The 22,423-nt window shown below is 40.7% G+C and overlaps 1 protein-coding gene across 2 annotated transcripts; it reads left to right on the forward strand.

The window, feature by feature from the left end:
• The first annotated feature begins 14,157 nt into the window (after nucleotides 1-14,157).
• LOC133915986 (uncharacterized) lies at nucleotides 14,158-20,030 on the forward strand. Of its 2 annotated transcripts, XM_062359446.1 has the most exons (13): nucleotides 14,160-14,563; nucleotides 15,224-15,262; nucleotides 15,331-15,479; nucleotides 15,672-15,747; nucleotides 17,499-17,784; nucleotides 17,860-17,966; nucleotides 18,064-18,111; nucleotides 18,192-18,398; nucleotides 18,698-18,799; nucleotides 19,023-19,150; nucleotides 19,255-19,381; nucleotides 19,612-19,710; nucleotides 19,798-20,030. In XM_062359446.1, the coding sequence occupies exons 1-13, from the start codon at nucleotides 14,367-14,369 to the stop codon at nucleotides 19,820-19,822; spliced, it is 1,590 nt and encodes a 529-aa protein (XP_062215430.1). In that variant the 5' UTR covers nucleotides 14,160-14,366; the 3' UTR covers nucleotides 19,823-20,030. The 2 variants fall into 2 exon arrangements, 1 of the variants encoding a protein (XP_062215430.1); XR_009909431.1 differs by lacking the exons at nucleotides 19,612-19,710; nucleotides 19,798-20,030 and having other exon boundaries at nucleotides 14,158-14,563; nucleotides 18,698-18,771.
• Nucleotides 20,031-22,423: the final 2,393 nt, after the last annotated feature.

The following is a 22,423-nucleotide window of genomic DNA, read 5'->3' on the forward strand; positions in this document are numbered from 1 at the left end:
TTTGTTTTTAATTGATATATATTTTCCAATTGATATCTATTTCATATGCACCACCTATTGGAGAGTTTGATTTATATAGTGGGTTTTGCTAACCTTTTCGGACCTAATGAGTTTGTAGACCAAATTATATTTAAATGAGTTTTAGGTACAATGGATATGTATTAGAAGCTTGGGTTAATCATAATGAATGTTCTTCCAAATAGAAGATCATTTCAATTGGTATTTATAAAGAAGATCGTCTTCAACTTCAATTGGAATAAAAAAAGGATCATATCAATGTAATGCCAAGTAAAGATGAATAAATTACCGAGATATATAAGTTACCGAGATGAACAAGTCACCGAGATCACGTAATATGCTCTAAATCTATCCAATCTACACAAGTTTCAACATTACATCATAGCAGGAAAACAACTTGCAAAAATATATTTTTCTTGCAAGTGCTTAAAAACCTCTTTATTGCAAATATGAGCAATTTGAAGTAGCATATTTTTGTGGAAATTTTATAATCATGTTTATGATTCATTCAATCCTAAATATGCAAAAGAATCCATATCAAATGCTTGAGTAGCTCCTATATGCAATATTGATGAAAATTGCAAAATCTTTTGCTAAAGTTTTTTTGTCCAGTTTGTTTGGCCTTATTGAACATGTATGCATATGAGATGTTGACACTTTGTGCTAAACGAGATATTCGTTATAATGTCAACTATTTTGCTAAGTTCAATTTTGTGTCTAATCTCGGACTCATACTTGACTCGTCTTGAAATTGAATTTGTTTCAATTGAGATCTATCTCAATTAGTATTTCCTTTCAAATTGTATTTCCTTCTATTGGTATTCTTTTTTGAAATCTCTTTTGGCATCTCTTTAAACCACTTTGACCTATTGTATAGCTTGTTCTCCTCACATTGTTCATAAATGGATAAATCTATTTGGTTCAATTTAAATTATGAGAAATGCATGTATCATGAGGAGTTTGCACTATATATGGTCATGCACTAGCTTTTGATGATTCCCTCTTGTGGGATAGGCTAATGTGTTTTGAAAAAAATTTCTCTTTTGGCGAGTCCTTCATAATTCTTACCAATTTGACGTCAATTGAGGGAGAATTCGTTTCGTTGATTCTATTTTGGCATTGATGTCAATTGAGGGAGAATTGAGAGTAGATGTTATATTTTGTAAGAGGGCTTTAATTATGGGGGGAGGATTATTGCTCATAGGGGAGAATTTGTAATAGATATTCTGTTTATAAAAAGAATGTCAATTGAGGGAGTTTTTAAAAGCAAAATCATGCAACTCTTTTTTTTTAAAAAAAGTTTTCTCTTTCCATGAGCATATTCATTTTCAAATATATTTTGTCATGTTTGCTTCATATGTATAAAGTGAACTCCATCTAAAATTTGAGATAGACAATACATGCAATGATATTCAAGATTCATTCACAGATACATAGATTGTGAGGGAGTTTACTATATACATATGTTGGTTTCTACTAATATCAAAACTTTTGTAGTGTTTGATGCCAGTAAAACTAGTTTTGGTATCTCAAATATCTTTGTGATGTTGATGTTTCTTAAACTTGTTCTTTGTATACATTCATTTTTGGATTATATGTATACTTAGAACTTTAAGTTTTGTCAAATATAATCATCTAGTGAGATTGTCATTAATTACCAAAATAAGGGAGATTGAAAGTGCATCTAGCCTTTATATCTGGTTTTGGTAATTAATGACAATACCTATGGATTAACAATGTTATTGAATAATTATTAGTAGTTTGTTCCATAGGTGATGCATGGAGGAGAGATATGCATCAAGATGAATGAGTTCTAGGTGATGCTCGGAAGGAGAAGCTCAAAGAAGATTGACAATAAATATTAAGACTAAGTCACTTATGGAGACTAAGTAACTAAAGGTATAAAATTGTCAATTGAGATTTTATGGACTAACTCATATACTTTGTGCTTGAGAGTGAGTTAGGGTTAGGATCCACAAGAAGGCATTAGTTGAATTGAAATCCAATATGCCAAGAGTGAAGAACAAGATTATACTCCATATATGATAAAGTGAATTCCTTGAAGATGTCAAATACAAAGTGATTTTTCTATGACAAGACAGAGAAGGGCAAGCAAGACTCGATTGCGATGGACCATCCGTGGTGAAAGACAAGCAAATAACTTAGCGCCGAAGGACCAAGGCGATAGTGAAGAGCGAGTGAAGACTTTGCGCCTATACCGTGTGAGGTCATGTGAAGCTATCAATGATTCAAATCAATCACATGAAGAATCAAGAAAAAATGGAGTGATGACAATATAAAAGTTGGCAACCCTCTGAGTTTGAATGAAAGCAGTAGTACTTGAAGGTATTCAAAGGCTTAATGTGATTCAAATGTGTTTTATCTTTTGAATTCAAGTATAGGTATGCCGTACTATTAAGAGATATGCAACGTGAGCTAATTGTCGTGTCTCAGTGCTCAAGAATTTCAAATCAACCCATGAATTCAGTTGGGATGCCGCACTATTAAGAGAGATACACTATTAATCTTTAGAAATCCGATGCGGAAAGTGTGGAAGTATCTAAATTGGGTTTCAGAGTGTTCCTAGTTTGATCAAATGTGTTTGGGATCACGAATTCAGTTGAGATGTGTAGCCCTTTGAATAATCTTTTCGTAGAGTCTAAAATCGTTAAAATCGAACTTTGGGATCAAAAGTTATCACCGTTTTTAGAGTGTCAGCATTGCTGAACTCGAACATTCCAGGCTGACCCGGATACTCCGGGTTGGCTGGAGTCTCCAGGTTTAGCTCCGAGCCGGTTGGTCTGTTAGGGCTTAAGTGTTTCACCCAGATACTCTGGGTTGATCCAGAGACTCCGAATTCTAGTAGTTGTCTAAACCCTTTGAGTTGTACTCCGACCATGACTCTCGGTTATGCATTCTAGTGCCAACCCGAATACTCCGGGTTAGTAGAAAAAGCTGTGTAATGGCTAGTTTTTTAGAAAAGAGTATAAATAACTCCTCACCCCCACCCTTGTTTGCTGCTGCTTGTTCACGAAAGAAGAACCTTATAAAGCCAAAAGAACTCTCTCCCACTCCAATCCAGTGTGTGATTTGAGAAGAAAAATGAGTTGGGTTGTGAGATTGAAAGATTGAGTGCAAGTGAGTGTATCTCACATCTTGAGCACTCAAGTTCATCGGCAAGAAGTTCATCGTTGCGTTTTTTACTCTTGGAGCTTTGAGCTCCTAGGCGGCTAGGCGTCGCCAATGAGTACCTAAGATTGTGATGTACCACGAGAAGTTTGTGAAGGCTTCAATTTCGCCTCTGAAAGGGAAGAAATCAAGAGTGAAAACCCAAGCTCAAGTGTGACCGAGCTTAGAGAGGAAAAAGGTTGAGAAAGACTCGGCTCAAGTGTGACTGAGCCCCTCAACAGAGACATAGGAACTTCTAGTGGAGGTGTCCAAACTTTGGGAAACAAATTGTGTGTCTCCTCTCTTGAATCCTTGTTCTTGAGTTGTTGCTCAATATTTATGCATATTGCTTGATCTACTTGCTCGTATGAAATTGATTGTAGGTTCTCCGTGGAACATATGACTTCATTCGGTTTGAGCTAGAACTCCTTAGACGTCCTTTAATTTCACTTTTGAGTTCATTCTCTACTGAACCTGAAGGTTCCAGATTGAAACCAAAAACTCCGGATACTGTACAATCAAATCTGAACCCAAAGTATCCGGGTCAACTCAGAGTATCTGGTGAATAATGCTTTCAGGATTTTCAAGTAGATTTTTCTTGCATATCTTTTGCTTGTTTTGAATAATCTTTATCACCATAGGATTGTAACTTTTACATTTATTTAGGATGTTTGTGCACTAGTTGAGCCTAGCATATTTAGGATTTTCTCTTATAAAAAATCCTTTAGTTTATTTTCCACTAGAAGTTTAGGCCAACGGTAAAAGGGGATGAATTTTTATAAAAATACCTATTCACCCCCCCCCCTCTAGACAACATCATTATCCTTTCATCCCCAATCATGCACACCTTCAGCATCCTTTATAGTCCAGGCACTGGCCTCCCTAATGAAGGATCACAACCAACTAACAAAGGATCACAACCATCTAACAAAGGAAATCTATCTCCTAAACAAACTTAAGCGAAATCCTAACTTATCTCCTTGCGTGTGCATGTTGTTGCGTCCTAATACTACTGCTTCAGCCACTTTGATTTACTATGTTGTCTCGTGCTATCGCATGAGTCGCTGAACGCCGACACCGGTAGGTCCTTCTGACGAACGCGTCCACAATATTTCCCCCTCCCCTCGAAATAGCACGTCCTCAAGCTGTACGGCGGGGTAACGATCAACAAACTCCTTTAGTGGCTCCCATGTAGCATCTGCCTTTTCACGCCTGACCCACTGCACGAGCACCTCCCAGTGGTCATGGTTCAGCCGAGCACGTATCACATGAAGCGGTGTAGGCTACACATGGGCATGAATAATCATAGGCCAGGGAACAATTTCAGTAGGAGGAGTGCCTTCAAATGTCTTGAGCAGCGCCACATGAAAGACGTCATGAATCCACGCAATGTCTGGCAGCTGGAGACAACAGGACACCGAACCAATGCGCTCCACCACCCGTAAGGGTTCGTAATAGCGCAGCGTAAGCTTAGATGGAACTGAAGGTGTGATTCCTGCCACACGGCTGTGCTACAGAAGGAGCCAAATCCAATCACCGACTTTGAACTCCATGTCCCGACGATGCTTGTCATGCTGCAGCTTCATTGCCTCCTGTGCTTGAAGCAGGCGTTCCCGCACCTGGCCTAGAAACTCATCTCTGTCTCACATTTGCTTGTCCATCACAGCCACCCTCGCTGCACATGGCTAAAAGGAAATCATGGTGGGAGGATCCCTGCCATAGACCAGCCGGAACGGCATCGTGCAGATGGCTGATTAGAACAACGTGTTGTAGTAGTATTCTGCCCATGGAAGCCACTAAAGCCAGGAGCGAGGTCTGTCACATGCTAAACACTAAAGATACATGGTGATGATGCAGTTGACCACCTTAGACTACCCATCGGATTGTGGGTGGAAGGGTGAGATCATCTATAGCTTGACACCAGCAAGGCTGAACAACTCTGTCCAGAACGCGCTAGTGAACACAAGGTCACGATCGCTTACAATGGAGCAAGGATACCTGTGAAGGTGAACGATGGTGTTGAAGAAGGCTCTGGCGACTGAAGTGTCCAAGTAGGGATGGCCCAAGCTAATGAAGTGTGCAAACTTGGAGAAGCGGTCGACGACGGTCAGCACCACCGATTTGCCGCCCACTTGGAGAAGAGGGCCTTAAAATTAATTTCCGTGTGGCACATACAGTGCACACAAAATCTGATGATTTTGAAAATATTTGCAACATTGATATTGTGACTTATAGAGTTGCTGATAATTTTTTCATCATCCTTAAATTAGGATGACTAAGGTGATCATGCCAAGTCTTGAATTTATCAAGATTCTAAAAAATTATCTTAATGCAATATATGGTGTGTGATTCTTGTATGTATGATATAATTTAGATGAAACTAAAGGAATTTTCTCAAGCATTTGCTTGGCATATCCGAAGTGATAAAGAGATATACATCTTTGTTGTTATTATGACTTTCCAATGAAAACTATTTTAACAGATATCTTTGTAACTTAATAGAGTATGTATAAAATCAAGATACAAGAGTGCATAATTAATTACTATTTAAGTACATATTGGAAGAATGATTGTGGTTTTGCCGGAACCGACAATCAAATCATCGTGTCATGCGATATTCATAATATTTCCTTTCACTCGTTTTAAGAGTATAGAAATATTTAGTCTACCTTGATTGTGTGTTAGTGGTACAACTTTCTACTAAACATATTTTCTCCTCCATCTGATTGTTTGCCTTAAAAATCTATATAGAGTACTCATATATAGAATTGATATCAATATTATTGAGTATCAATGTGTGATACGATTTTCACGTAGTGATAAATAAGAATTACAACATGTAGTTGTCTGATAACATTCTATGGGGATTTGTGGAGAAACTAATTTACATGTCTTGAAAATTATATTCCATAAGCATGCCATTTGCATCCAGTAAGTCATCCTGCTTATGCTGGAACATGTTGTCATTGTGTTCTAGATGAACACCTTGAGAACAATTTGCTTCCATATTGATGACATGTTGTATATTGAAGTGAGCTTCAAACTTGTCTTCTTGAACTTGTTTTCCTTGTCCAGCAGATGTGAGGTGTAGATCAACCAAATATTTAGGGGTGCGATGTTTTTTTAGTATGATGATTTGTACATCCACATACATGACAAACTTGTGAGCTGTCTTTGTAGGCATTTTTCTTGAAAATACCATGTACCCTTGTTAGATCATAATATTTTATGCTTATTATTGTGTTTCCACTTTGCTTTGGATTTCTTCTAGGTGTGGTATTGTTGTCGTAATACCTTTGTTAGCGAGAAGAAAAATGTATAAAATCTTATTTATCATATCCACGTCCAAGACAGAAAAAAATTTGTAGGAAAGCGAATCCCACTAGAAGAAATCGCACACATGCCCGCAGAAGGCAAGAAACCAGATTAAATGGTCCACAACTGGAACATCAGCGAAACCCACAAGAAATGAATCTAGCGCACGACATGCTCTTCCATGTCATATGAAAATCCGTAACTACAATTTAATAATACCGGAATACATGATTTGGCGTGACCAGAACACATATATTCTTCTGCCTGTCAGATGTGTCGGAAAAATGGCTTGGCATGACCGAAATACATATGTCGACGAGATCAGAAAAATATGTACGTGATCCGTTTTCATTTCTTCAATGATTAATTGGGATTCCAATTAATCATTTTGGCTGGCTGTTTTTACATAAATAATAAGTAAAAAGGCAGTAGGAACTAGAATGAACAATGAAGTAGCAATAAATGAGAGAATATTACAAAGAAAATAAAAATAAAAATTCAGACTTGTTGATTCATTTGACAATAACAATCTGCGAGATTTCCTCTCTAAACAAGGAAATTAATCACGTAATTAGGAAGCAATCTTTAGCTAAACAAGGAAATAATCTCCCATAGATTTTGCTAGCAATAATAGCCTACGGGGTTTTCTCTTTAAACAAGGAAACTAATCACGTAAGTAGGGAAATAATCTCCAGCTAATAATGAAGTAATCAGCTAACAAACCAAATTCGAAATAATAGACTCTTGGATTAATAGCCAAACTCCACCCAGAACATTACAAGTTTACATACAACAATTAGATCACCTAGTGATTATTACAAAAGAGAAGCAAAAAGAGTTTGACAACACATTGCAAGTGTATGTACAACAATTAGATCACCTAGTGCTCATTGCAGAGGAAAAGGAAAAAGAGTTTGACAGTGTATGCTACTTCTTGTGCCCAATTCTTTAGCCTAGCCTTCACTTCCTTTGGATCATCACTTGCCATATTAAATATTGATCATCAAAGAGCAACATGTCTTTATAAAAAAAGTCGACCAAGAATGATACAAGATCTAAAATCCCCTTCCAAAAAAATCACAAAACATTGATAATTGATAACTCCCGAGTGCGTGGAAAATCCCCAATCATGAAACCTGTTAGAACATAACCAAATAGTTAAGCAAAAATTCAATGAATATAACCTATCGATAACCTATCGACACGAGATTTGGGTAGATTCATGGGTGAGGCAGCATTGTTTTTCCCTGTGCTCACCAGATCTGATCGTGCTCACTTAAACCGGAAGGTACGCTGATCAATAAAACTAGAAGGTTATTCGATTAAACCAAAAGTATGGTGCATTCCACATGAATAAAGTCTCTCTCATTGGTTAAACTGGAAGGTTGATCGATTAAACCGAAAAGATTATCCATCCCGTCGGAAATTGGTATATATCATGACGGCTCTAGTGGGCGTGGGAACGCATGGACAGGTCAGGCGGGCGGCACTTGGTCACATGTTAAATAACTATTTAAGGCGCTGCACACCTAGTAGAGAATATATATATAGAGAGAGAGGAGTATGTATATATTTCTGAAATATATATACTTATAAGTGAATTATGAATTATATATATATTTATGAGATATATATACTATTTTTAAGATATACATATTTCTTTCTGAATATCATTAGAGGAGGGGTATGTACCCTGAGAGTAAAAAAATGCATCCTAATGAGTACATACTCCCACCTATCAGGTATCCAATAGTGACATGTTCTCTTCCACATCAGCATTCAAATTTCGGTTTTGAACGTCAAACCAGCTCTTTTGTACCCAAATTTTTTCAACCGCTTGCTCCTTTTATTTTGTAGTTGTGATGCATTTCTTTATACGGATGTTGTTGATTCTATTAGGCTTGACGTTCGTCTCTAAGATCATTTCAATAGGGATATATCTTTGTCGTGGTTTTATGCACTCTGTGCTTTGGACGGATGGAAGCTGTGTGATTATCCCATATAGCCCATGAGTACAATGGATGGGCTTTCAGATGGGCCCATGAATAGGTGAGTGTGGCGGAATGAAAACGGTTCGAAAATGATAAAAAAAAAATACCTAAATCACTTTTAATTTCATATTTTTGCTTGAAATGAAATCGATAACAATAATATCGGAAATAAATATGACATCGATAATACGAGAAAAATCGAAAATGGTATTATCAAGATGGAAACATGCCGATATCGATCAAGAATCGATAATCTGTAATGGCGCGCATGATAAATTTTATCCAAGTGTTTAACGCGAATGATAAATTCATACATGATGTATATGATCGACATCTCATAATTCACACTAAGATCCGACTGACTACACTACGAGGATACGTTCAAATATTAGTAGAACAGTTTCAATGATATACAAGCAATAGAATAGCATATGTCTAATGTAAATGATAAGATTATGTATAGGTTAAAGGCAGAGACGGTGTGAAAAGATGAGTAAAATATTGAGTGGCTAGTAAAGGAATTGATAAAAAATAGTCGGATACGGTAGAAAAGTGAAAACGATCAGAGACAACCAAAAATTGCCCAAACTATTTTCAGTTTCATATTTTTCTCGGAATCGAAATTGAAAACGATAAGACTAAAAATTGTCGAAAATAAATACGGGCTATGATTTTTCAGTTTATACGGAAACAATGTCCGATCAATCAGGAATTTCTATTTCCTTTTTTATCCCTAGGCGACATCCAACATGGCCCATATTGCGTTCTTTCTTTTCTTGAGATCAACGTGCCCCATTGGGTTGTTCAGATTATCTTTTTATATATTTTTCTCTATCGAAGATAATTTCGTTAGCATTGTGATATTATGTCCAAAATGTTGCTCAAAGATCTTCGAGCTGACGCATTGATTATGCAATACGTGCAGCGCACCACATAGAAGCGATGACACTACATCATCATGGTCTGGCTTTAAAGGAAAAAGTCCATATTTAGTCTCTCTAACTCTTTTCTTGATTTAATTTTTATCCTCAACTATTATTCGGATCAATTTGCATCCCTCATCTCCTAATACCATCCAAATTATGGTCCCTAGCCCGGTTTTGTGTCCAACGTGTCACCGACGTGACTCGAACCTGCTTACTCAGCATGGTTTTCTCGCTCCCATCCTTTCATCAACCCTATTCCCCATTCTGCGCCGCCACCTCCTATGTCATGCCGTTCTCCTGGCACCATTGGTCTCCCCGCGCTGCACCGCGCCAACATTGCCCAGCGCCTGCATCGACCATCATTGCCCCGACCTGCGCTCATGTCCACGTTGCCCCGTGTCCATGTCGCCCTGTGCCCGCGCTGCCATGACCTGAGCCGCATGCCCGTGAACCTCCCCTCCTCACGCACGCGACGCCTAGTGGCCACACCACCCCGCCCTGTGCCGACCTGTGCCCACACATCCAATTGAAGCAAAACGAAGGTAACATCACCACGCTCACTCCGAATCCTAATTCAATTAGTGAGTCTTAGTTTTTCAAATGTGCCTGATATTGTATGTGCTAGCTAGAAGTTATCACCAATTTACAATTCCTAGCAGGACAACAATATTTTTGCAAAAGCAGATGGTCATTGATTCCACAGCCAACACAACCATAGCTGATTGTTTTGACTCCTAGAACACTGAATTAGTATAATCTGCAAGGTTCGATTTTGGAACTTCTGTTACATGCTACATACTGAATGTGTGCAGATTTGCTGAATCCAAGCTGTAAGTGAGCAATGGATATGGTGGTCAAGCTGGGAGTGAGGTTTCACTACAATGAGGAGTTCTTTCATGGCAACAAAGCACTTCACTATTGCGACGGTAGTGAAGGGATCTCATACATCGAGCGAGACTTGATGTCAATGCTAGATATTATTGGCCACTTGAAGGACCATTGGAAGCATGCACGAATGGAAGGAATATTGCTGCATTGGCTCCTTGTAGGAAAGACATTAAGTGATGGACTTCGAGTTCTAATGGATGACAAGTCATACCAGATTATGTCTGCCTCTGTGCCTAGTGGAACAGTGGACATATTTGTGGAGTGTTCAGAGCAAGAGGTTGACTTCACTGGTGTGGATAAAGAGGTTGTTATACAACAGATTGTAGATGTCCCCGTGCAAGGTGTAGCAGTGATATAACATAATCATGTTGATGTAGAAGTGATTGGATGTAAGGATGGAGGAGAGAGACATCAGGATAGCAGTGACAGTGATTTCATGCCTGGTGATGCACTATCATCAGAGGAAGATGAAGAAGCAGCTGAAATCAGAATTGAGGCTAAGAGGTTTAAGAAAAAATTAGAACAGGAAAGCATGTGCTACAAGATGGTTCATTAGGAGAGGCAGTGGGACTAGGCGTTGAGGAAATGACATAAGAGGAAATGGAACAGTTGGCCCATGAAAGTGACACTCCTTACTTTGATGAGAGTGAGGAGGAGAATAGCAATGAGGAGGTTGGTATTGATTGTGAGCTAGTGAGAAAGAAACCAAAACACCCAAAGTTTGATAGAAGTGCACCTATTTCTTTTTTTAATTGGGCATGACATTTAGAGGAAAGGAGCGGTTCAAGAGAGCTGTAGTTAAGTATGCTTTGGCAAACCCATCTTGGAAGATTCAGCATATGAAGAAAACAGTGCAAGAAGAAATGCTAGCAGATGTGAGCATTTTTAAGTGTAAAAGGGAAAAAGCTATTGTTTCCAAAAGATGTTTCACAACATTAAGGGTGAGTATGGATTGGTGTTTGACTACCAACTAGAGTTATTGAGGAGCAATCCAGGGAGTACTGTGGTTGTGAAGCTAGATATAGATTGTGGGGGGTGTTCCAGTTTTCCAAAGGTATTATATTTGCTTTGATGCATGCAAGAAAGGCTTTTTAGCTAGGTGCAGAAATGTTATTGGACTTGATGGATGTTTCTTCAAGGGAGCCACCAATGGGGAGTTGATATGTGCGTGGGCAGAGATGCAAATAACCAAATGTACCCTATAGCCTGGGTAGTGGTTGAAAAGGAAACAAATGACTCGTGGGACTAGTTTTGTTCACTATTGTTTAGGGACCTTCAGGCAGGAGATGGGGACATATATGTGATTATTTCAGATCAGTAGAAGGGCCTTATTAATGCAATTAAAAATTAGGTGGCCAAACCTGAGCATATGATGTGTGCAAGACACATATATGCAAACTGGAGGAAGACATACAAAGAGAAGAAGCTACAAAAGAGGTTTTGGAGATGTGCCAAGGCTTCTTCTCTCAGTCTCTTCCATTTTTACAAGGCAAAGCTAGCTAAGAAAACTCCAGCAGGGGTCGCTGCAATCATGAATACCGACCCACATCATTGGAGTAGAGCATGGTTCAAGCTAGGATCATTTTGTGATTCTATGGATAACAACATGTGTGAATCATTCAATCATTAGATAATTGAGTCCAGGTTCTTATCAATCATAAGTATGCTTGAGGCAATTAGATGCAAGATGATGGTAAGGATCCAGAAGAATAGAAGTCAGGTGCATTCATGGACTCATGACATATACCCAAACACCTTCAAGAAACTGAAAAACTACATCACACAATTTGGCTTTTGTCATGCTGTTTGGAATGGGAAAGATTAATTTAAAGTCATGCACAAACAACACAGGTACACTGTCAACTTAGAGGAGTACTAAACCTCCCCCAAAGCTTCAAAAATGAAGTTTCAATCCATGAAGAGTGCTAAACCTCCTCCAAAGCTTCAGAAATGAATAAAAATGTAATTCTTGTTTTGTCCACCTGGATGGTATTGTCACTTTGTGAATTTGTGTGCTATATTTTGTTAGCTTTGAGAATATGTATGGTCATGCCATGTGAACATGTGTGGTCACTTTGTGAGCCTATGTGCTATATTTTGTTTGCTTTTCTTAGCTTTGAGAACATGTATTGTCACTTTGTGAACATGTTTGTTCATGTTATCTTATTGAACCATTATGGGTGATCAGTTCTTGTAATGCATTTTTGTTGATCACAAACTACAATATATGGGTAAATCATGCCAAATTTTTTCAGGAAATGCAATGCATCTTTGGCAACTTAAGTGGCAAAAGCTTCCATTAATTGGAATATTACATTCCAGTGTGTGCCGTGAAGCTCAAAGCCCTCAGCTTACAACAGGTGCACAAAACAACAGAGCCGCTAGATCTTAGTTTCATTCATCAATACTTGGATTACAACCATCATTCATCAGAGGTGCAGAAGGATTACAAACACAATGACAAAACCAACTAATACATACAAGATGACATCTCTCTGTTTCTCTAGCTTGACAATCCTGGCATTCAACTCATGTGTGTGCACATCTTTTTGCCTCAAGCTCTCACGCATAACAGCAACTTGGTTCCTATGAACGCCCCTCTCCTGATGCAGCTCACCTCTTGCAACCTCAAGGGCATCCCTAAGCTTGATGTTCTCTATCCTCAGGTCCCTAACTCTGTCCCACAAGTCCACCATCACCTGCTTCAGAAAAGGAGTTGTTGGATCCTTGTCCTCAACCCATTTTCAAAAGTTGCATCCCCCAACTTTCAAATTCGAATTGAAAGCATAGTTCAACCAAGAACCTCAAAATCAAAACAAAACAAACTGAATGGATAAGGAACCTTACCCTTCCCCACGCACAGGTTAAGTATCTTCGCACTGGATTTGAGTCACTCCATGGTATCCACTTCGCATCTTTCGCATTGCATTTGCACATCTCGGCTGGTGAATAATCCAAGGGTCTCTCTCTATAGGGGATTGGCCAGGATGAGGATCCATCTCGGTGGCCGAATCGGGAAGCAGAAGCAGAAGACTCCCTGACCTCGAGCACCCATGGCAATCCATGGCCGAACTAGGCAACACATGCATGGGGAGGGGTGGTGCAAGCACGGGGTAACACGGGTGCAAGGAGGGGCGACGCGGGCACGGGGCGATGCAGACGTGAGTGTAGGTCGGGGCGGCATTGGTCGGTGTAGGTGCTGGGCGACATTGGCGTGACGTAGTGCGGGGAGACCAATGGTGCTAGGAGAATAGGAGGTGGTGGTGCAGAATGGGGAATAGGGTTGACAAAAGGGTGGTAGAGAGAGAAAACCAGGCTGGGTAAGCATACTTAGGTCACGTCAACGACACGTCGGACACAAAAATCGGGCTAAAGACCATAATTTGGATGGTATTAGGAGATGAGGGATATAAATTGGTCTGAACAATAGTTGAGAGGGAAAATTAAACCGAGGAAAGAGTTGAGGGACCAAATATGGATATTTTCCGGCTTTAAAATATACCTAAAACTTTGAGATCTGAATTGTCAAGTCTGCCATCCATTATTTTATTGTTATTTTATTATGAAAAAGTCCATCATCTATTTGTTGCTTTTCTTTGAGCTTCGTTGCTACCAACTAGAGATGTAAGTTTTATATTTTTTTAATTATTAGATCGATGCAAAACTCAAAAAATTAAACTAAAATTCGTTTCCACCTAATAAAATTAAATTAATCAAATTGTATACATTGATGGGCCTTGGTAGGTTTGCAGGCCTGGAGTAGGTAAAAAGTTCCATGGTTGAGATCGAGGAAGCTCTAGCTCGTGCCACGGCTGACGATTTGCTTCAAATAGCGATGAGACGGTTGGGACCTAGAAGGCTGCCATACAAGTAATCAGTCTGACCGATGGGCCCCACCTTCTCGGTAATTCTACCTTGCTCTTCGAGAATTCGGGACGCGGAGGCGCCCGGGTTCCGTCGCTCCCCCCGTCGCTTCTAGGACCTTCCTCTAGGGTTAGGTCTCCACGCAGACCCCCCCCCCCCCTCATCGGCTTCCTGCACCTTCCGGGGCAACAGCGCGATGTGGCACGAGGCGCGGCGGTCCGAGCGGAAGGTCCACGACCTCATGGACGCCGCGCGCCGCCGGGCGCAGCGCCGCGCTGCCTACCTCGCCCGCCGCCGTGGGGACCCGCAACAGGCCATCCAGGTCTCCGGCACAAGGTGCCGCGTCCACCGGGACGACGCGCTCTACCAGGCCACAGAGGACCAGCAGGGATTGTGCGTGCCCGCCTCTCTCAACTTCTCTCTCCATCCTGTGTGACGCTTGGTTGTATTGGAAGCGGAATGCTGGATTTGGTCGAATTGACTGGCCATATGATGAATTGGAAGTGCAACGCAACTGACGCAGATTGTGTTAGCTGATATTCGCAACTGGGTCGACCGGTCGGCCTGCGGATGCTACTGACGAGTGTTAGTGGTAGTCCGGGATCGTCGGTGATCCATGTATTTGCTGGGCTTTATTGGGTTGGCTATGGGAATCGTGTCATTGGCGCCATTGTACGACATCCGTTCAGTTGACTCATGAATTTCCTTTTCTATTTGAGGCTATTCGCTTGGTTCTCATTGTGCCTAATGCAGTGATTCTTTTGTTAGAAATATACGTTTTTCACCTGCAAGGCAACGAACTTCTGTCCTTCTGTATTCCTTTGATATAAACTAGTTTGGTTACTGTTGTGAGCAAATTTGATTTCTAAGATGATGCTTCAACTTAATTAATTCGATAATCAGTGTTGGAATTTAAGGTCCGTCCCTGCTTGAATCTAGCAGCATCGATGCATACACTAGGAAGTATCAAGGGATATATTGATGATGTCAAAGGATAGTTTGTTGTCATTATTTTAGTGATACTACTGACTAACTGTACTGGCTTTCTTGCAGGATACCGTGGAATGGGAAGCAAGATATTTTGATTGACAGGTAATTTTTCCTGAGTTGTTATAGATTGTTAAGAACAAGAAAATAATACTTCTTCTCTTGATGAGCAGATTTGATGGCCGTGCACTACTTGACTTCATCCGAGACTCTAGCTCTCGGCCTTTTCGAGTCCAAGAAAAGTCTGATGAAGAGGAAGAGTTAGAGGAATTTGTTAATTTTGAACGTTATCGGGATTTGATTAAGCATCGTCGTAGAGGATGTCGGTACCTTTTTGGTTTCTCTGTTCTGTTGCTGTTGATATAGGAATTTGATGTCTGGCTTCCATTTGCATTACTTATGGGGTCGTTCTGATGCGCTGTTATTTTTCGTTCCTAAATTAGTACAGAAAGGATGCTATTTCTCAATGCCTAATGATAATAACCTGAACATTTACCTAGTTTCTTCTCCACAGTCTCTGACGAGGCGGGCTGGCAGCATGTTGTGCAAGAGTTGGAGGCAAAAGCTGTTCTTCCTTTTAGCTTTGAGAAGTATGTCTACTCTTAGTTTATTTTCTGCAATTCCTCTTCTGCCCATGTAGCTTACATTTATTCGCCTATAAGAGTTTAAACAAATGAGTGGAGTTCTTCTGTGCTACAACAATTGAAGATTGCACAAATCCGAGAAGTTTTGAATTAGTAAATTACTTCAATCCCAAAGTTTGCGAGGTTAGTTGTATGTGGTGTTGTGGACTTTACTACATAGGAAAGGTACACTGACAGTAGAGGATTTTATCCTTGAAAATTTCTGGTAGATTAAAAGTTATAGACATGTAAGGTTCTTGTTGTATATTTTCATTCTTCAGATAATTAATCACACGAATACACGTGTATCCACCTATTGGCTGAGTATTACCAATATGAGTGTATCTATTTCAAGGTTGCAGAATTGAGCATCTATAAGTCAAAAAAATCACTTCATGTCACCAGGATTGGTTTCATCTATTTTTTCAATGCCGATTCAGTTAAGAGCGCTGGAACTTGGTAAATATCAGATTGAATACTTTGTACATATTTGATATGTTGTCGACTGCTAGAACAGTTTTGAAAGGAAGTTTTTTTTAGAGAATTAACTACTTTGGCCTGTTAGCACATTTCACCACAAATGAACAAATAGCTTGTTCAGCGATGCTCCTCCCAAAGAGCATCTATGGAAGAGAATTCTACTTGCAGACTTGGAGTGGCTAAAAGTTAGACCTTCACCACTCTAAAACCTGTGAGTTGAAGTCTCTTCCATTCGTGCTTGTAAATAATTAAACTGGAGTACTGGACCCTTCCTGAATTCCTGTTACCTCTGTACTTTACCTTCTATGTTTTATTATTTAATATATTTCAGTATGACCCTCCCCTACTGTTTCTTTTATACAAAAAGAACTATTGCTAGTAAGTGATTAGACTGGACCTCAAAAATACTTTTATCTAGTTCTGAGGTGATCATTTGACCACCTGCTTGTTATTCAATGTTCATGTTTACCTGAAAGGCTGAAAATGTGATGATGATTTGTTTAGTTTATATTACAAAATTTGATAAACTTGACACTCATTCGTGCAGCATTAATATATATGGCATTGGCAGTATCTGTTGCTCATGTGATTTGCTATGTTCCTAGCAAGATTAGCTGGCATGTGTTTTAATACTTGACTGGCCTGCCTTAACTGTCGGTTTATGAGCAAAATAAGCTTAAGCTAGGACAAGAAACCGATTGTTTCAGATGTAACGTGATATTAAGTCTCTTATAGGATGAAGCTGAAGTAGTGTGATGTTTGTGGGGCCTGCAATTTACATAGGCTTATAAGCTTCATTTATCAAAAGATTGGGAGCGAAGGAGGGAGAGAGGAGGGAGGGAGGGAGAGAGATTTACCAAATAATCTAGCTCATTTCGCAAAGCATCCAAAAAGTTGAAGAACCGGTAAGTAAGCCGTAGTTGGACATTCATAATTTTTTAAACAAGTAGGTCCTTAGTTGGACCCCGCCACATAAGTGCACGAACAAGCTTACACGTGGATAGATAACCATTTTAATTTTTTCGTGCTGAATATTCCAGAGGTAAATCAGATTTAGATAGCGAAGCACATAAAATTGTACATGGACCTAGCTCATGTTCTTTACCATTTGTTATGATTGGTATCATTGCTGCTGTGAAAAGACTATAAGTTTTAGTTTGACTTCTTTTCATCAGGCCCCGTGTTCTTTAATTGTTTCTGGCTTACTCGTAATTATTCTTTATTCTTGTTTCTGGCAGACCTCAATCCTCACAGCCTCCTGCTAGCAAAGGTGCATATTCACAGGTTGGATACTCATACAAAGGGGATGATAATGAAGAAGCTGAAGATCTAAACAGTGATGATGAAGAAGAAGATGATGAGGATGACAAGGACTTCAGCAGTGATGATAGCAGTGATGAGCGGATGGAAAGTATAGCCAAGGAGTTTGGGGTAAAAAGATATAACTGGCTTGTTTACATGGACAAAAAAGCTAAAGAAGAGGAGAAGCGGCAGAAAGAAATTATTAAAGGCGACCCTTCCATTGTTAGTACCTTAATAACTTGAAGTATTGTCTCTTTACTTGCTTCTAGCAAGAACTAATACAATAAAATTATACAGAAAAAGTTGAGTCGTAGAGAAAGAAGGAAAGCTTCTCAAGTTGAGAGGGAAAGAGAGCGGGATGCAGCACGTTATGTTGGAAGGGTATCTTGTCATGATCCTTATAGGTAACATTAGATCATTCTTCTAACAAGGAAGACAAAGTAACAAAGTGAGATCATTTTTACAACAATGTTAAAATTTCCCTAATACGTGGCCATATAGGGAACAAAGGAGAAGCCCGTCATATGATGCATATTCTAGGGGCAGAAGGTCTGTTACATGCTCAATGAGTTTTGTTTTAATATTTTCTTTTGCTTTGCTTAACCTGCATAAGTATTTCATGTTGACAGATCAAAGTCACAATCAAGATCTCGATCACCTTCCTATTCTAGACGTCATGGCCGTGTTACACATGCTGAAAGCAGTTATCGGAGCAAGCCAAAGCCTCCAAAGGTTGAATACATTACTGAATTTGGAGGTTCAGATGCCACAAGTGAGCCGAAAATTGCAGGGATCTCTCCGCCTTCATCTCCAATACGAATTGACATACCTAACCGGTCGGGAAACTCGACTTTTAATATTTGCAAATATACATTGGGCGATCTTTTCTCTGCTGGAGCTTATTGTCACGGTCCGGGTATTCAAAAGCTGACTATCTCAGGACTAGGATAGTTGAAGACATGGTCATGATGTTATTGCTATGGTGTAGAAATGAGTACATCTATAGATAGGCATGCATTTTATGAATTGGTATATGTTTTACTGAGCACGAAGAAGATATTATCAGCTGTGGGATTCGTGACCTACGTCTCTTTGCTCATGCAAATTATGCCTATAATACCCCATATCCTTGCAGGTCATCAGGCGGCCAAATTCTTGAGGCACTTCACAGTGACCCTGCATCTTCTTTGTCTGTGGAACAGGAAAGAGGTGCAAAAACTTTGAAACTGCTCACCAGGTTTGTCATCATGATTACAATATTATGGAGAGAGCAGCTGTATGTGCATCCAGTTGCTTGCAATTGGTATCTTGTGTTTGTTTATAAGCCTTGACTCAAGTTTCACGTGCATGATACATTGCCTTAACTTGAGCATGTCTCTGGTACCAGAATATTGGCCTGTATTTTTCATCATTACTATGACGTGTTTGACACTAATTTGTGAACTATTGTCTGTTAACAGTACACCAGCACTAGCCAAACTAAGCAAGGGTGCTTCTGGAGGAACTGGTAAAACTCCCCAGACTGAAAAGAAAGAAACACCACAAGAAAGACTTAAAAGGATAATGAGCAAACAGCTTAACAAACAAAGTATGTGCTTAACATTCTACCTGCATAAATGATCTTGGATGATGCTAGTAGTTTCTCCTATGCCCACACTAAGGTTTTTTTTTTCTTTTTTTTTGTCTCGACAGTTCGAAAGGACACAGCTGCTGAGATTGCAAAGAAACGGGAACAAGAACGACAAAGGCAGAAAAAACTTGCAGAAGTGGGTCGATACAGGCGTCGTAGCAGCAGTAGTCTTAGCCGTTCGCCACCAAGGTACTTGAAACAATTTTCATTATGTCAAAGCCATTTCCTTTCTTAAGCTATATGCAAGCGGTTGCTTTAATGATGATTTTTTTTCTTCCAAAATCATATTTTTATCTTGGCGATTACTATTAATTTAAAATAGTTGGTTAACAAGTTCTGGTTTTTATGAGAACACTTGATCTTGACTAGTCTGAGGAACGTCTGTTATGTGTGCTAAATATCATCATTTCCTGGTGCAGAAGGGGACGATATAGCAGAAGCCGTAGTAGGAGCAGAAGTCCAAGAAGGCACCATTCTCGATCACGCTCCAGTTCCCGGTCGCCGTCTCGCTCTCCAAGGTAACTATAAACGTTAATTTATCTAAAGCCGATTGGAACATCCACGCTACTCATCAGATAGCAGCTGAAAGAATGATGGCACTGCAGGTACAGAAGCAGGTCAAGACACTGAAAACACCCCAACTCTGCTGATGAAGTGCCTTCCGTTGTAGCCTTACCATGTTTAGTTTTATTTACTTTTACCTTTCCCTATATTGTTAATTTGTGTACTCATGAGAAACCTCCTTGGTCCCTTTTTAGTCTTATTGAGAGAGTGTATTGTATGGGAATTGATATGAATGATTAAGAATATAATAATATTTAATGTGAATTAATAGTAATTTATATGATTTATTTAGAATTATTTTTACAAGGGAAAACTCTAATTAAGGCATTAAATGTTTCTTTAACATTTTCCACCAAATTATTCTATCATAGAAAACCCTATTTAATGAATTAACAGATTTAACAGATTTATTTTACTACTGGAAAAGGATGATTTTGATGTCAGAATGACATCATCATCTTATTTAAATAAAAGAGATAATGCTGACTTGGTGCTGACTAGGCGTGGGTGACTGATGAGTTGGTGCTGACAGGGATGATGACATGGGCGCTAACTGGATTGATGCCTATTTAAATCTAGGCCCTTGATCTTAGCGGACGGCTCGAATCAATCTAATCGAAAGAGTACGTAACATCTAATTGTAGCCGCGGAATCCAGATCAAACGGTGGATGGATCGCCTACCTCTACTCCGACGTATAGGACGGTAGTGGCATTTGGGCGACGGCGGAGCATGGCCAGACTTGGTCGACTTCGTTGCTCTAGCGGTCAATCGGCTCTAGCAAGCAGCGGATGTCGAGGAGGCGATAGCGAATGGAGGAGAAACACTTTGGTGTGCGTCGGCGGCGGTGCTCTGATAGGTGACGGTTGACAAACTTGCCGTGTGAAGCTTCCTCGCGAGCTCACGATGCCGTGGAGCTACTCTGCGACGCTGATGCGGCTTCTACGACGGAGAGCAAGCGTGGCAATTGTGTGCAACTCTAGCGAGCAGTGCGAGCTCGATACAGGGCTCTCGAGTGACGATTTCGCAGCGAGGCTATGTGGGAGAGTGTCGGTATGGTGTCGGGATGAGCCTAGGGTAGTCGGGGTGCCTTTTTATAGTGGATGAGGGGAGTGGGGGGTGTATGAGGGTAGTGTTTTGCGGCGGTGCCGGCGATATCGCTTCGATTTCCATCGTTCTCGCGTTGATTTCCACCGTTCTCGCTCAAGGTCTTCGCGTATTTGGTCTAAGATTGATTGCGCAATTGATCGGGGGTTTAATTGCGGATCTGTTTGAACTTTTGGGCGATTTACTCCATTTGAAACGGAAGGATTCAGCGTTGGAATTTCGTTGCCGGATTGGAAACAACGTGAAAATGGGGATCGGGTGGAGGAGGGAGAAGATTCTGACGTGTGGGCCCTGTGTGCAAAGAAACAGATAGAGTGGAGAGAGGCTCGGGTGCGGGCAAGTGGGCTACAATGATACAACCCAGAGAGAAGAGAGTTTTTTTTTTTATTAAAAATTTAAATAAATAGATTTCTCGTGGAAAAAATTGTAAAACTAGGCGCCTGCAGCCCCCTGAGAGGGCTGCAGCCCCCTGGGAGGGCGGTTAGATCTCCATACCACCCCCTGAGAGGGCTGGTGGCCTAACGGGCCCCTCAGAGGGCCGCAAGGCTGCTAACCGCCCTCTGAGGGGGCGGGTAGGGCCTGCTGCTAAGTGGGAGGGCAGTTAGCAGCCTTTCCGCCCTCCCAAGGGGCGGCTATGGCATATTATTTTGTAAAAGTTGCAAAATTTAGTGTATTTTGTCAAAATTTGAAATAACGATTTTGCAAAATTTGGAATCAAAAAGGTTGAAGAGTAGTGAAAACAGTATATTTGTTGGTAAGTTTGGTTATGGGTATTATTGAAGAACCTATTGTTGGGTATGAATCGGTGTCGATAAATTTTTTATTTCTAATACTGAGGAATATAGTTCGTCGGTCTTAACATTGGTTATATTTGCAGATGTTTCCAAGGATGACAGATAAATTAATTTTTCAGATATATTATGGTGAGGGTGAAATTAGGTATGGTCCTAACGGTGTAGATCTGTCTGGATTTCGTCATGTCATGAAGGGTCTTTGTCGGTGACACAGGAACCAGGGGTCCTCGAGTCCCGAGGCCAGATCAGCAGAGCGCCACGTGGTGCCCTCCCGCGGGGATTATCTCCGCGAGGTGCGAGAAGACCAAGTCCCGAGAGAGGGTGCTCGGGGCCATGAACAGTGGTCCCCGAGTACCCGAGTTCCCCGATGACCCAAGAAGACCAAGTGCCGGGAAGAGAGTGCTCGAGGCTGCGAACAGTGGCCCCCGAGCACTCAAGTTCCCCGACGACAAGGAAAGCTAAGTACCGGGAAGAGGGTGCTCGGGGCCACGAACAGTGGCCCCTGAGCACCCGAGACCCCCGAGGATCCAAGGGAAGTCAGATCCGGGAGAGAGTGCTCGGGGCCGTGAACAGTGGCCCCCGAGCACTCAGTTCCCCGAGGACCCGAACAGTCAGTTTCGGGAGAGAGTGCTCGGGGCTGCGAACAGTGGCCCTCGAGCACTCGGTTCCCTGAGGACCCGAACAGTCAGTTCCGGGAGAGAGTGCTCGGGGCCGCGAACAGTGGCCCCCGAGCACTCGATTCCCCGAGGACCAAGAAAGGGCATATC

The sequence above is a fragment of the Phragmites australis genome, chromosome 4 (genome assembly GCF_958298935.1).
Source record: "Phragmites australis chromosome 4, lpPhrAust1.1, whole genome shotgun sequence".
Classification (NCBI taxonomy): domain Eukaryota; kingdom Viridiplantae; phylum Streptophyta; class Magnoliopsida; order Poales; family Poaceae; genus Phragmites; species Phragmites australis.

Bases quoted from the DNA above. Each gene is read 5' to 3' on its own strand.
- LOC133915986 (XM_062359446.1), top strand. From the start codon at position 14,367: ATGTGGCACGAGGCGCGGCGGTCCGAGCGGAAGGTCCACGACCTCATG. The intron at 15,748-17,498 runs GTATGTCTACTC...TGTTTCTGGCAG, and splicing joins CTTCCTTTTAGCTTTGAGAA to ACCTCAATCCTCACAGCCTC. The intron at 19,151-19,254 runs GTATGTGCTTAA...TTGTCTCGACAG, and splicing joins CAAACAGCTTAACAAACAAA to TTCGAAAGGACACAGCTGCT.